The sequence below is a fragment of the Pleuronectes platessa genome, chromosome 11 (assembly GCF_947347685.1).
Source record: "Pleuronectes platessa chromosome 11, fPlePla1.1, whole genome shotgun sequence".
Lineage (NCBI taxonomy): Eukaryota > Metazoa > Chordata > Actinopteri > Pleuronectiformes > Pleuronectidae > Pleuronectes > Pleuronectes platessa.
The window spans coordinates 16,012,004-16,027,746 of NC_070636.1; the positions used below are offsets into that span (position 1 = coordinate 16,012,004).

At 44.2% G+C, this 15,743-nt stretch overlaps 1 protein-coding gene across 2 annotated transcripts in view; it reads right to left on the minus strand.

The window, feature by feature from the left end:
• Positions 1-12,437, minus strand: part of esrrb (estrogen-related receptor beta) — a 39,426-nt gene extending 26,989 nt beyond the window's left edge. For both annotated transcript variants that reach the window (XM_053434631.1, XM_053434630.1), the window contains exons 1-2: positions 12,388-12,437; positions 8,915-8,983 (exon numbers count right to left, since the gene is read on the minus strand). In XM_053434631.1, coding sequence (XP_053290606.1) covers positions 8,915-8,983; positions 12,388-12,437 — 119 coding nt within the window. The remainder of the gene's footprint in view (positions 1-8,914; positions 8,984-12,387) is intronic.
• Positions 12,438-15,743: the final 3,306 nt, after the last annotated feature.

Genomic DNA, 15,743 nt, shown 5'->3' on the forward strand with positions numbered 1-15,743 from the left:
TGGCAGCTGCAAACGTGCTTCAGTGTACAAATACACACATCCACACACACACACATCCACACACTCACACAGTCACACACATGTGAGTGCGGGAAGGATAGAGAGAAGAAGAAAAGAGAGAGCACTCAAATATAAACACACACACACACACAAACACACACACACACACACACACACACACACACAGAGGTGCAGACACAAAGAGAGCATCACCACGGGGGCATCTCCATAGTTTAGAGAGCAAGGTGGACCTTGGCTTGTCTCCTTGAGTCAGCAGTCAACCAAAAGGAATCAGGATGGCAAGATATTGACTTTTTCACTGTCTGCCTAATAACTGTATTTTGGAGTACATGCAATCCGATGCTGTAACGCGTGCAGACTAAAGTGCAGCCGTTTGGCTTTGGCCACAAAATGCACTCTGAAGCCTTCCATATAAATCTATTCCATTCTTGCTCTGTAACCTTTAACTTGAAATTGCGACGAGGGGCAGAAAAGTTAGCCTGGACACGTTCGGCTCCTTTTCCTGTCTGTAAATAAAGTGAAGCGAACGGGTGGACAGAGGTGATGGATAACTCGATGTATTGGGGATGCCGTGTGGACACGGTGACCTCCTTGGGTCAAGGCGAGGTCACACACTTACATACACACACACCCCTTTGCATTGGGTACCAGGGAAGGGGTGAAAGGTCACCTGCACTTGCCTGCATTAACAAAATTGAGCCTTGCCTGGCTTATGCAAATGCAGACAGGCGGGCTCCCAGTGAGTGGCAGCTAGACAGCCCAAGTTATGCCTTAGCACATTAGTACCATTAGCATATTGCCAACTAATGGTAATGTTTACATATTTGACATGTCAGTTTACCGTCAGCGCTGAGAGAGGGGGGATGTCCCCTCACTGGATCTATCGGGCCGGGCGATAGCCGCCTGTCTCAGAGTGCTTCAGAGGAAACAGGGACCGAGAGGCCTCTGCTCTGTCCCCTATTGGTCTGCCGCACTACCTCTTGCTCTCTGAGGCTGATTTAATTGTGAGGGTGGGTGACGGAGGGGTTCAGGCCCAGGGGTCAGTGGGTCAACCTTATTTTCTCACCCTGGCTTCCAGGCCCGTGGAGATGGGGGTCAGCGTGTCAAATTAAATCTCATTCCCACGTTTCCTTCCCTGCTGTCATGTATATTCATCGGAGCTCCAGGTGCCTACCACTTCTGGAAATTCACAAAAAGGTTAACTGCTAAAATAAATAATAAAAAATGCCCCCTGTTAAAACCGTTGACCTTGTGGAATAAGCCCTTTGCCTGAGTACTCCTGGAATTCTTCTTACGATATAACGCCTCCGCTGTATAAAGCTGATACACAGCTACCACTCCACGGGACAAAAATCGCCGTCCGACACACTTTTCCTTCAGCTCCTCTCAATTCAAACAAAACATAAAATATGTGACTATTAGCGATGACATTGTGGGACTTTAGTCAGATTTGCTGTTTTAAAAAATGACCCACTTGTACTCTTAAATGTCCTTGCAGACAGAAAATTGAAAAAGTGAATCAATTTCATGCCTCTCTGAAATAGAACTTGCCGCTCTTGATAATGAATGCAGATTGCATCCCCATAAATTAAACGCGCGGCTCTGTGTTCATCTGCTTTATGTTCTCCGTTTCAGATGGATATGTGCACCTGTGTGATAGGGGCACCTGCACTTGGCTTATTAAAGGCTATATATTAAAACGCAGGAGCACAAGATGGCTCCATTTAGCTTTTATTTCACAAATTCAGAGTAAGCTTAACCCCGGTTCAAAGGCCATCCTCAGGGTGACACTTAGCATAATTGCATAAGTGTCTTAACTGTTTCTCCTCCAGCTCAATGTGGTCATTTATAATACATGTGCTGGCTAGAATCCCCCTTAACTCATTCTGCTATGACACATCATACCACTGCTATGCTTATGTTTTTAACAAGGCTGCATATATTGATTAATGATACTGAGGGAATACTAACCACTTGAACCTGCCGTATTAATCAAAACTATTTCTATAAATATTCCTAATCTCTAATGGGACAGGTCCAATTTAAATCTATAAATACAATTGTATAAGAAAATGAATTACGAACATTAAATAGTTTGACAGCAGCAATGGTCCTGATAAATAATTCACTATGTGGGGCAGGTGCTAATTAGCTTGTGTGCTACCCAGACAGAGCCGGCCGGAAAGGGTCTGCTGAACTAACGGAGACTTGACGCTGTAAAATCTATATTTCTCTCTGTCACACTTCCTTCCTCAAGGTAAGAGCCTTTCAAATTCTGCTGCCTGGCCGACCAAAGGAGCGGCGCTCGTCTAAGATACAGTATCCCTCCCCTCGCTCCCTCCTTTACTCCCCCTCTCTGTTCCTCCTCCTTTTGTTCCCTTTGTACCGATCAAAATTCATGCTGAGTAGTGGGTTATGGGCCCACAAAGGCACACCGCACAGTTTGGTTTTTAATCTGATTCCGACCAGCCCTCCTAACAGCATTTCAGATCCCTAATATCATTCCTCCGGTGCTGCTGTGACCAGGATTAGCTGGACTAATGATCTGGCAGCTCATCTCACACTTGCTGTTCCTCGACTTTGAGGGGAGAACCGAGGAGGACAGCGCCTTTCCTTGCGTCTCGAGACTTCCCTCGCCTGCCAGCAAGACTCTGATCGTCATGTGACTCTGTCGTATATGAATGCGGAACATTCAGGATCTAATTGAGCCAATTTGTACGTTGTCCTGCTGAGAGGTTCCTGCTTGAGGCGGAGCCTTAGCTGTTCTCGACAGTGCGCTCCCGTTTTTATATGTATTTCACAAACCTACATAGCTGCTGAGCTCAAACACTGAGTAAATTCCTGATGTCCTTTTACCTCTCAAGGCCACCAGATGCCAAAAAACATCATTTTCTAACATTTGCTAACCTCATCCCAGAGTGTCACATCCCTGCTACCTGATCAGACTGGGTAAGTGGAAGGGAACAAGGGGCGGTGGGAGTTGGGATTGACATCTGCAGGCAGGGTGATGGTGATATCAGATGCCCCAGTAGGGGCAGATCTGTCTGGAGGGCCCCAGGCGATGTGGCCTGATAAGCCACTGGCCCCAGAGTCAGCGCTGGTAGGACGAACTCAATTAGCTCCTGACAGACCTCCTCTCACCCGGCTCAGCCTCGCCGCCACAGCCACAGACCAGTGGCAGCTGCCACGCTGACCTCTCCTCCAGGGGCCACTGCCACCTCTCACCGCTCCGACACGCAGCCAGGGACTCATATTTGGGAGAGCGGAGGAGACGCTTGCTGAAAATGTGCACAGCCCCTAACTAAGTAATACACCGACGCTCGTACACCACCAAGGGTGCTCGCTGTGTGTTCTCACAGGGGATAATGTAAATGAAAAGGCACTGGGGGCTCTGGGAGGGGAGTTGGGGTGGCCCTTGGGAGAAAGTAGGGGAATGGAGATTCCAAAACACACTTGAAATCTGGAGGACTCCTCTGAGTCCAACGGTTTCCAGGTTAATGACCATCAGGGGACTCTGGGGCCAAAAGACTCTAGGGGCAAAACGTGTGTGTGTGTGTGTCTGTACGGACGCTGCCAGGACTTATGTGCTCATAGGTCTGAGTTTGTGTTGCAGACAGAATATGAAAATATGTTGTATGTGGGTCTGTGTAGGGGGGGGGGGGGGGGGCTGGTTGACGGCTGTGGTTTGGTTGGAGGCAAGCCCGGCCCTCCATGGGGACCCATTCTAATCTACAAGGGAGAGGCCCCTAATTTAGGAGTTTCTCATTCATTAGTCCTGCTCTGGCAGCGGGAGGACGGAGCAGAGGGGGTGGACCTGAAGGCAGGCGAGGCGCCTCTTTATTAACGGATATGCGAGACACTCTGCGAGAAGCTGACAGAGATTTATGACTTGCGGATCTATGGAGGCAAACAAAAGGGGAAGTTGAGGAGACAGAAAAACAGGAAAAGAGAAAGTAAGCGATACATGCGGGGCGGAGAGAGGGGAGACAGACAGAGCGTGTTTATTGTACCGATGGAGAGCGAGAGCCCCGGATCAATAGTCCATAGGCTAGGGGCTCGTGCAGGGTTACCACTGGTGTGGTGTGGGGGGGGGGGGTGGACCGCGCTGCTCTGCGGCTCGAGCAATTACGTTTTTCAGGCTCCAGAAGAGGATTATATTTAGCCGCACCACAGCGATGTCACCGAAGTCTTTATAAAGCCATGAGCTCACTCCACTACAACAACATGAGCCCGTGCTCCAGCGGCACCACAAGATAGCGCTGGCCAAGAAGCAGATCACATCTATTGATCTCGCCCCTCCCGCTCCTTCCTGTGCTGGAGATGCTGCTGGGAGGAAAGGCGAGGGCCTCTTGTGATACAGGCGCTGCTGTTTGTCTGACGTAAACTGTCTGGGCCGCACTGGGCAGATCCAGTTCTTATAAAGGGGCTGAGTTCAGGATGTTGGGAGAGACAAATGGCTCATGATAGAGCTACCGTCAGTGGGGGATGTGAGAAGCTGCTCCCAGACCTGCAGTGAACTCTGGATAATCTTCGGATATTCTCCGGAGGGGCTGTATGTGAGAACGCAAATGTGAGTGAGCGGCTGCAGGACTTTCTCCGGAGTTTCCCCCGACAGAAAGCTTTTTGTGATAAGGGCCGACGCTAGTGGTGAAGGACTGTAAACTGCGCGTCTGTGGTGTTGTGAACGCGTCTGTGCTGAGAATCTCCTGCTGCGTTATTCAGGTGTGAAGGACAAACTCCAGAGAATGTCCAGATCCGGAATTCGTTTCTGAAAAGGTCTTAAATTGCAGACTGCAGAGCGTAAAGAGTTAACAATCCTCCACAGACCCGGTGGGGAAACTCCCTGCAGAACTAGACAGCTCATCACACTGTACATGTAAAAAAAAAAAAAGCTCCAGTGATAAGTCCAGCCTGTCGAGCAGCACATTTGGGATCAAATTTCTAATTCGGCCTTTTCATTAGAAAAGATTAGTTTCCATTACATCCATTATGAGGTAAGACCATGGTATAATTTAACAACACGGATTTACAATGGCTCGTGATAAGTAGAAAAAGTAATTATAGTCCAGTGCAGGGAGCAAAAAAGACTGTTTCTGATTATAGACATTTTAGTGTCTTCAAAATTCTCCTGCAGAGCTTGTGACATTAAGACGACTAGTGTGTGTAAGGACATCAGACACAACCTGGTGTTGTGTGATACATTAGTGATACTGGGGCCGATATCACAATACATTCTCCTGAAACCCAAGGCACAGGTGGAGGATGCTTTTAGTTCACAATGTTCTAATTTCTTGTTGTTTCTTGGAAAATGTTGTCGTATCGTCATCTGCACTAAGACCAACGGAATGGAGACGAATGTGTGGCAACACAAGGACCTCTAGGATTTCAAGAGACAATCATGAACGCACAGGACTCACAGGTCTCGATGACGCAATGTAACCTAGCTTCACCTCTTCTCCTATTAGGCATTTTATTAACCCCTTACGGCCCTGTCTGTTTACCCTGTGTCTGATCTTTCTCTGTCGACAAATGCCAGAAATAAAGCTTTCAAAAAATTTTGTTTAACTTTTTACTGTAAACATTACTTACAATATTGGAATGATTAAAAAAAGTTAGTTTTTAACTGCAAGAATAATTCATAAAGGTTTTGTGTTTTAAGGTTTTTCAGATTGAGCTTTGAGATATTAACACCTCTTACATATGTTTCTTGTGTAAAATAAACAGGGAGAGATTATAAAACAGGAAAACAGGTTCACTAGAAATGTTCAGGATCTGTCAAAGATCCAAGAGACTGGTCAGAGGAAGGATATTCCTGATTGTGTTTTTTTGCAGTGTGTGCGTATCACAACAAAGAGAGACATATTATTATAAAGGGTTAAGGCTATTTAACGCAGTCCAGTGTAAATCACAGGTTTAGACACAGTGACTGTGCGTACAGGGGGACGGAGACATAGAGCCATGCATGAAATTACTTCATTAATCTTCTTCTGATAGGCTGGTCTTGTTTGGGGGGGGTGGGGGGGGACTCTACCTGCTTAAAACAAAGAGCTCCATAAATTATCCTCTTCATCATGAGGAAGAGCCAAATATAAACAGACAAACACTAACACACACACACACAAATATATATATATATATATATATATTTATAAAAGTCTGAATTAACAGGCCAAAATTAGCAGGTTTATCAGGTGTCCGGGATAATTCAAACACAATCACGTGTGTAAATATTGGTGCAGGCTCACACTCGGTGTTTGATCAGGGCACAGCGCTGAGTTTAAAATAACATGCAGGATACAGCATGATCGGCAAGTTCAAATTCTGACTTCATTTTCGCACATTTAAAATGTTGTTTTAGACACATTACTCAAACGGCAGCAAAATGATTTGACGTCGGAAAACACTATTGCTCCGACGCCGCCTAACACAGTCACAGCCGTAGCCTCCAGCTTTTTACAGGCTCATCTCTTCCAGCATTTGCCATAAATAGTGCTGGTAATAAAAAGGCGGGTGGGCCTAACTGATTTATACGCTGGTATCCACCACCACACCATTCAGGAATAATTAAACTTTGGGAGTATTTCCTGAATTAATGCATCTCCTTTCAGGGAGGCGGGGGGGGGGGGGGCATCTAAACATACATGTTCACATGACATCTGGTGTCGGCGGACGCACTGGGAGGAAGCGGGGGAGGCTCCAAGTGGCAGGTTCAACAAGCCGCCACTCGATGTGACCATTCCATCTCACTTAGGGCTTTAGGGGGGGGTGCACTCATAAGGAGGCGTTTTAAATGTGACCAACAAACACACACCTAAGCAATAAGTTGTATAGTTTAAAGGCAGGGAAGCAGGAAGGCATGCGCTGACACACACACACACACTTTGAACTAACAAAATCGGATGAGGCTACTATAGTAGTTAAGTAAAACATCCCCGATAGAAGAAATGAGACAAGCGCAGTTAGTGTCTAATGAGCATTTTCTCTAATCGTTTTCTGTAATGGAGAGTCAGAGACAAGCTATTACTCCTATTTATGTCTTTAAATATATTGTATTTAACTGTCGTAGTCGAATTGCTGAAGGATTTGGAACCAAGCACGTTAAAATGTTGATCCTGAATTAAACAGACTCAAAACCTTATCTTGTATTGTGGGTAAAGCCAGAATTAAGTGAAGTCTTGAAATGCAACTTCCATGCGAGTTATTATTCACGTTATGATTCATAGAAAAAATATATTCCAAAGCAAAAGATTTAGTGTTTGTGTCACTTAAAATGGACTATTTGGTTATTTCTGTAATAGGAGCGGGGCATATTAGACATGGATCAAGAGAAACGTCAATAGAGATGGCTGTTCGGCAAAGAGAAACTAGGCCTGTGATGGCTGGCTCTGTGCACACGCCTATGTTAATGGCTGTTATTGGTCACATCTACTTCCCTTGGGCAAATCAGGGGAGAGCAATCGTAGTACTATCTCTCTTCCTTTCGCCTGTTCTCTCTCTCGCTCTCTTTTTGTATAAACTACAGATTGTGTGTTTAAACATATACGCCTGAAACACTAGATCGCAGCTTCCCACAAGGAGTGATGATTTATTTGGTTTTAAACAGAGCTTGGTGTGAGAGCCGTAATGAGTGTGAGGCCGAGCGGTGCCACGCAGACGAGACTTGGTGAAGCTGTCAGTGGGAATCAGAGCTGCCACGGTGACGGAGGGTTTCAATATTGATTTCATAAATAAACAAAGCTAGCCATCGATCCTAATGTTATTTTGCATTTCAATTACTGCTCCGAAACATAACCTTCAAACAACTGGCCGCTCAATACCAATAGCCTTCACTGATAAACACCCATATCGTTACCCACCTACATCCCATTTTCTCACCGAGTGTGAACTAATGGACCTGAAATTTACTCCGAAGAGATTTTATGAGTCAGAATAGACGTCACCAAAATAATAATGGTTACGAAACACGAACGATTCAGCAAACACATCCAACTTTACTTTTCGAGTTCTCAGTTTGATGACTTCTTGAAACTCATTTACTTCTCCACTACGGTCTACAGCTTTTTGTCAAGTGCATTATCATGATAACAGCTCTTTTCTTGACTCAGTTATTTTTCTCAACTTCTATGTTCTATGGTGTGCGTGTGTGTGTATGCATGTGTGTGTGCTCGTGTAAATGAAGAGGAGCCCTTCAGTGTGGAGCAACAGGAAGAAGTGCTGACGCACCGTGTCAGTGATAGCACTCTGCTGCCACAAGGGCATGAGAGCCCACGTAGGCTAGCATTATCCTTCTTGACTAATGGACCTGGTTATTTTTAAACAGATTCTCACACTGCGGTGGAGGTGTCCAAGGTTAACCATGGACAAGGAACCGGGAGGGACGCGTGTGCGGTGACAGTCGCTGGTTGTTCGGTGCAGGTGGAAGCCGGGAAATAGGTGCGGCAGCTGAGGCCTAACATCAGATGGCGTCTCAGGACAGAATGTTAAAATCTTCGAAAGTGTTCTGCTATGATACTTGTGCCATGTTGGAGGTTAGGAACAGAAACATACTTGCAATGTGACTATTTCAACACAGATTTTATACACAGAATTTCAGATGAATTGATGATATAATTAATATTGCATGCTTTTCTTTTTCTCCCCCCCCCCCCAATTATTGACCTGGGTGATAAATCAGCCGGGGGTGGGATCTGATTTGGCAGCTCAGCCTCAGTGCTAACAAAAAGCATGAGCCCTGAAAGCTCTGCAGCCACAGAATAGTGAACATCCAGAGTGTGTCAATATACTCTGCATCCCCCATTTGGCCTGGAGAGGGACAACATGCTCCCCCCTCCCCCCCACCCGCTCAGCCTGAGCTGAGTGACATATTTACAGTGAAAGTAATGATACTAGATACCAGAAATGAGAGGGCTCCAGCGTGGCCAGTGGACTCAGGAATCTCTCTAATGAATTGGACAACAAAGCCCTGTTGGTATAAGGAAGAGGGATTTAGAATTGGATGACAGATATAATAGAATTTCAAAACATTTGGTTTTCTCCAGTAAAGTGCCACACATCCCTACACCTCCTGAAAGCTCATGGGAGATGTGTGTGCGGGAGTGGGACAGGTGGTTTGGCCGGTCACTGCAGCCACAGAGGCCACCGGCTCCTGGCTCGTGGCGGGGGGTGGCCGCTCTCGGCCAGGAGCCTCTTCTGGTAATGTATTCTGAAACCAAATTACCGTAAGCTGATCCCATCTGGATAGTGTCTGTGCGCGGCCGCTTTGGTTACCCACCACTGCCCCTAGCCTGCGATAGCATCTCCATGAAGACAGCAAAAATCTGATTAACCCAATAACAATGAAACACTTGGTCAAAGAGCAAAGAGCTTTTAACTTAAGATACACTAATGCAATTCCCTCGCCTTGTTTTCCGAAACCTAATAAGAATCAGGCGGACGGACTGCCGGATGGGGTGTTTTCAGGCCTCTAATGCAGCAAGCTGGGAATGAAGTCAAATAAATTGAAATCTAATTCATCATTGTGCGATAACTTCTTTCTCCTTCTCTGAAAAAATACATTAAAGCTCTTATTTCACGAAAGGGGAAACGGGGCGGGGTGGTGAGTTTACAGCAGCGGCTCTGCCCGGGGCTCTAAGGTTGTTGATGGAACATTTAGGAGAAGAAACAAGTCACATCTCAATTCGCTGCCGCTCAGAGCGCACGCGTGAGTGTGTGTGTGTGTGTGTGTGTGTGTGTGTGTGTGTGTGTGTGTGTGTGTGTGTGTTCTCAAGCGAGCACGGAGGAATCTGAACTGACAGTCCTCAGCAGTGGCTCACTTCTGAGTGGCACAAACAGCTACTGCAACACAAGGTGAACAATAAGCTTGTCAAACTCGTACAGTGAGCGACTCGTCTGGCTGCATGAGCCGAGGAGTAAATAAAAGGCTGGGTTGCAACGGGGCGCATAGAAATGGTAATGTACGAAATTTGAGCAAATACAGTGTCTCTTTGGTAATCACTTCCATGCACACGCATTTCTAAATACTGTCCGTTTGCAAAGAGACAAGGCGAGTGTGTCTCTCTATTCTGTGTCAGTCTGAGTCCCAGACTGTAGCGATGCCCTCAGGTCAGTCTGTGGAGTTTACATAGTGACGATTCCACAACAGCGCTGTGCTAATTACATGGAGCACGTACAGTCCTCATAATCCTCTCACCCGAGCATCACGGCCACCTCCAGCCCTGATATGGCTGCAAACACTGCTGCCCAATCAGCAGAGGAGAGCCACTGCTGAGGCAAAGTGAGCAGCACACCCGGGCCAATGCTGGAGGAATCCAACAAACGACTGGTTGTTACAGAGTAAACAGGAAACACTAATTCACTGTGATCATTTCTACATGAGCTGTTATGAGAGATTTTTAGTTTAAGGAGGTGAGAAAATTACTCCCCCAGATCCACATTTTAGCAGAAATAAACCCAATTAATTCTAAGTTACACATTGAACACATAGCTCAGAGCTCTTTTCACTGTTATTTTACATTTAGCTTGTTTCCACTGCAATAGAAATGTTAGGGCGATTCGAAATTATAATACAATTATAATATTAGAACTGTATTATTTGGGTAAAAACTTACTAAATATTATAACAGCATTAATTGAAATATATTACTGAAGAAATTAATATGTAGAAATGTCAACGTCAACTCAAACTGAAACATGTTTTTACAACACAGAGAATGTGTCAGTGTTTAAATACCTGTCTCCTCATTTTAATTCATATGATTCTGTATTTGATGGAAACTGCATTTGAAGGGAAAATAACTTGAAAATTAAATAGCTTAATTTACCCTAAAACCAAATGATTATTATGTTAATTTTACATAAATGCTGGGGTGGTGCAAATAACTGCTTATAGCTAAGAATTAAATATAAATATTAAGTTTGTCTTTAAATTTAAAGATATGTTACACTGAAAAATATAAACACATTTGAACGTATGCACCTGACGTGTTGCAGGAATCTCCACTATGTTTCGGCTGATTTTATACATTTATATTAAGGAGGAACTGAGAGAAAAGTAAAACAGATTTTTGGGGAATTTGCAGTGATTCAAGCTCAATGTAAAGTTCTGTGAACAAGGTGGTGCAGTAAAACAATACACACACACACACACCGAGTTCAGCTCAACAACTTTACACTGAATTATTTTCACTGGGTGTATTTCTTTAAAATTGCTTAATTATGACGGAATTGGATAATATTGAGAACATGAAAAGACTAGTTGAAAGAAGGTAATTTGTCATTTATGTAAAAAAGTATTAAGTGTGTAATATGGAACCAATTTCTAGACATTTATAAGCAAACCCTTCAGTGGATGAAAATATTTAATTATCTAAATACATCTGACTGGTTTTCTGAATTTCTGCACTCACAACACTTTATCTTTAATATCTTTATAAAATATCAAAGACCGATTTAATAAAATACCCTTGTATTGCAACACAATCCTAGTGTTAAAGTCTTGGCTATTCATCCATTAATAAGTGTATGAAAATACCCACATTACAGGCGTTGAATTAAATACATATAAGCAGCTTCCAATATGAATATAAATTTGATTTCTCACAACGTTGATATAATTTCCTTTAAAACAAATATAAGTTATTGATGGATTTATCACATTGTAATGTGGCGTAAGCCCAGACTGTCCCAGCAGCCTCGCGCGCCGCTGTCTGCATGGGACAGACATGCTGAGGCGACACGCTCCTTTTATTTGTCTTTCCCTGGCTGCACATATCACAGTGTGTAATTCATCCTCTCCAATTCCACGGACTCCCGTTAATCTCATCTCCTTAAAATATGATTCCCCCTCTCCCCGGGCGGCCACCTCTATAGGAACAAAGCCATCAGCAAACAAGCCCCTAACACAACCAGACACATACCCCAAAAATTCTTTAGGAAAAAAGAAAATTACACACTAAATCAATCTGCCATGCTGTGAATGAGATTTGTAAAGACTGACGTACATGATGGATTCAGAAAATAAACCCCCACACACACACACAGTAGCACCTGCCCTGTTGCTCTTTACATGATGCAAAACCCCTTGAAACAATGATAAGGAGAAAGTTTAAGAAAGTGAGAGGGTGAATGAAAGAGTAAGACAGAAAAAGAGAAGTACACACTGCTAAGACGGGAAAAAGTTAAGTGACTAGACTGGTAGGGTTCAAGGAACATAAAACAAAAATAAGAGGAGCAGGTAAGGATTAAGAAAAAAAGATTAAGAAGAGGAAAGACAGGGAAGAAGAAGAAGAAGGAACAAAAGTACATTGCAACAGAGCGGTTAAAAGGAGAAGTGAAGGAAGGAAAAGAAAGATAAGGAGGTGCACCTACTGGTTATGATAGCTGAGAGGGTCTGGAAGACAAAGTTCTGAAATGTCCATCAGTCCAGTTTTAGCATTCCAGGAATGAGAGGAAGAGGAAAGAGAAAACAATTGAGACCGGCTTCTTCCCCCGAATGACAGCAGAGCGACCTCAGAGACGAGCACGCTGCCCAACAGCCCCTCCGGCACCGCACCCCCCCAGCCTGCACAGGTATGCTGGACTCTGATGGATTGAGTGGGTGCGCGTGTGCGTAAGCATGTGTGTGAGCGTGTGTGTGTGTTTATGTATATATGCGCGGGTAAGAGAGGAAAAAAGTGTGTGTCTGAGTGTATGTAAGTGAATGCGTGTGTATGACGGAGGGAGAGAGGGAGAGAGTGGAGAGGGGGGAGGGACAGATAGACAGAGAGGTAAAGGGGGGTGAGAGGGAGAGAGAGAGAGAAAGAGAGAGAGAGAGAGAGCAGCGCAGGCAGGCAGGCAGCGGGATGAGCGCTAAGATGGAGAGAGCATGAGAGTGCGAGCGAGAAGAATGACTCTTTCCATGGTCGGGATGGGGCTCTTTAAGACTCAAGGGCTTGATGAATATGGAACAGCTGCTGTTGGCTGGCTCCGAGGGGCAGGACTTAAAGAGACAGAGGGGCCGGCGGAGCACCAGGGAGGAGGGATCCCAACATGCAACGCACAAAAACACACACACACACACACACACACACACACACACACACACAGACAAAACAACCTATCACATGAACAACATGCAGCGATGCAGCTGGGAGAAGAGTGAGCACACAAAGTTTCACATCTCAATTAAATAAAAATCAAATGTACAATTGTGGATGCATAAACATTTAAATTCTAATTTAAACACAGATTATTACTGGGAATCTGTCAATGCCAGCTTTTGTATAATAATAAGAAAAGTTAAATAACAATTTTCTCTGTATCTACTTGTAGAAGAGGGACATTGTATTTTTTTTATTTTAGAAAGAAATGCACTCAGTCACATCTTTCTTTGTTAGCTTGCATTAATAGGCTGTTTTTATATTAAAGCCTGAAGAAATCCAAAGCAATTTTACTTTTACACAAATAACAGCAGAGAACTTCACCAAGCAGCTGACATCCCACAAGTTGACAATAAAGATTTTAAAAAAGAGGGGAGAAAAAAACTCCACAATATGCATTTAAAGATATCAAAATGTTTCCTGTGCTGTTATGAAACACGTCATAAAGTAAAATCCGACCCCAGCCTCGGCCACACCACAGAATCTCCAGCAAGCACTCTGCAGCACTTCACTTTCAGAAAAAAAAAACCAATAGCTTTCAGAGCATCGAGGACAGTAAATGTATTTATTGAGCTGTGTCACTAGCTCCATTTGCGCGTGCTACATGTGAGGGACCATTGTGAACCTTTCAGCACCTGTGAGAAATGATCTCAGGCCATAACTCAGATTCTGGAAGCCCATCATGCCTCCAAAGCAGCGGAAAATCCAGCCCTGTCTTCCTTTAACCCCGGCTTTAGAAGCGCCCGTGTTCCACTGTTGATCAAGCCCAGTAAGAATGCCGAGAATGCAGATACCATTTCACAGTCAGTGAGGGTCTCCGTGTTACTGTATCCCCACATTATAAGAGCGGAGCTTACCATGGCATCTTACTGGAGAAACCAGCGGTCCGACAATGGCCGACACTTGGCCGAGGCGAGCGGCGGGGGGAACAGCGGCTTGCCCACTTCTCAGAAACTCACGAGGTGCCTGACAACCGTCCTCATCAGCCACTTGACTAAAAAACATGAGTGAGTGAGGAGGAGTTGAGGTCTACCAGCAGAGTGATGCAAGGAGAAGAAAAAAAAAACACCCCGGTGTGTTATATATGTCGCTGTGCTGCTCTCCACTTTTCTCTGCTGAACAGGAACTGTATAACCCCCTAAGAGGAATCCGGTTCCATTCATGGGCTCACGTTTCTATAATCAATGCAAAAACATCACGCAATCCCTATTGATCATCACAGGCCTATTGATGTGCAGCAATAGTGCCTCCACTGTGGCACAGATCACACAGCAGCTGCTCCCTTTTCTCAGGCAAAAACAAACGACTAAATAAATGAGAATCTGACTCAAACACCTGTCAGGTTAATTCCTTAAAGAGGAGTTAAATCAACGATCAAGCCCGGCTCTCAGACTTCAAATCAACACTGCGCAGAAGGTGGAACAAATGGGAAGAAGAAAAAAATATATATATAAACGCCATACTTTATATTGTTATTGATTACAAATACGAGTAAACTTCAGTATTTAAATCCAAATTCAAATCTATTTATTTGAGTTATAAAAACCCAAACTTTTTTAAATATTTCAATACTTCAATTAAATAATCCCTCATTCACTGTGAATCGTGTCATCTAGTCATATTAACAGCTGATCCAACAATGCAGCAACACACCTAAACCACACAGAGGTGATACTCTCTCATGACACCTGCAGTATCTCTCCTCCACACGTCCCTCCCTGTTGACGTGACTGCTCGCACTTGATAAATCACATTTCTGCATATTTTTTCCTTCGGCCTGCCCCGTGCAGGATTTCCTCTGACATGCACCATGTAGATGTTTGTGAGCTATGAAAGACCACACTGCTGCTGCTGTTATCGCTGCTCCTTATCAGCTCAGTTATGAAGAAGAAAAAAAAAAATCACGGCGTGTGACAGTTGATTTGACAGGATGTGATCTGATACAAATAAAGAATAGGGCTGCGCTGGGCCAACACTCGATCACACGTGGCGTGACAAAGTTAGAGAAACATGACGACCTGAAGAAAAAGTCTGTGTTGATCAAGCTTTGCTGTCACATGATAATTATCACTTTTAGGTTGTTTGAATGATTTGACTTTTTATGGTTTTAAATGTATCTGCATTTTATTCACTCTGCACGTGCAGAGACTTAAATGTCCTGTGGTGCAATAAGAAAACTTTAAATGGTGAATTGACATTTCAAATAGAAGGAAATTGTCACTTTAAAAGTAGAGTAGCTACAAGCGAATATCCCCCTGCAGAGATTTGACCATTGTTTATATGTGAGACTGGTGAAACTGATCAGGATTAAAGACACACAACAGCAACCAGGATTTACATGAAGATGGAGTTTAACTAGTTCTGAGGCAGCTGAGCGACAGGAAACCTCAGATTACTGATGTTTTAATGAAGATAATAGTGTTTTGATTGATTTGATCCTGAATGAAACTGAGGTCTGAGGATGTCAACATGTTTGGCCTGAGAGAGAGAGCGAGCTCCTCACACAGCAGCTTCACATTTACACTTTTAATATTTACTTCAACCTGAGAATTTCTCTGAAAATAAACAGACGCGGGCCTTAAAGCT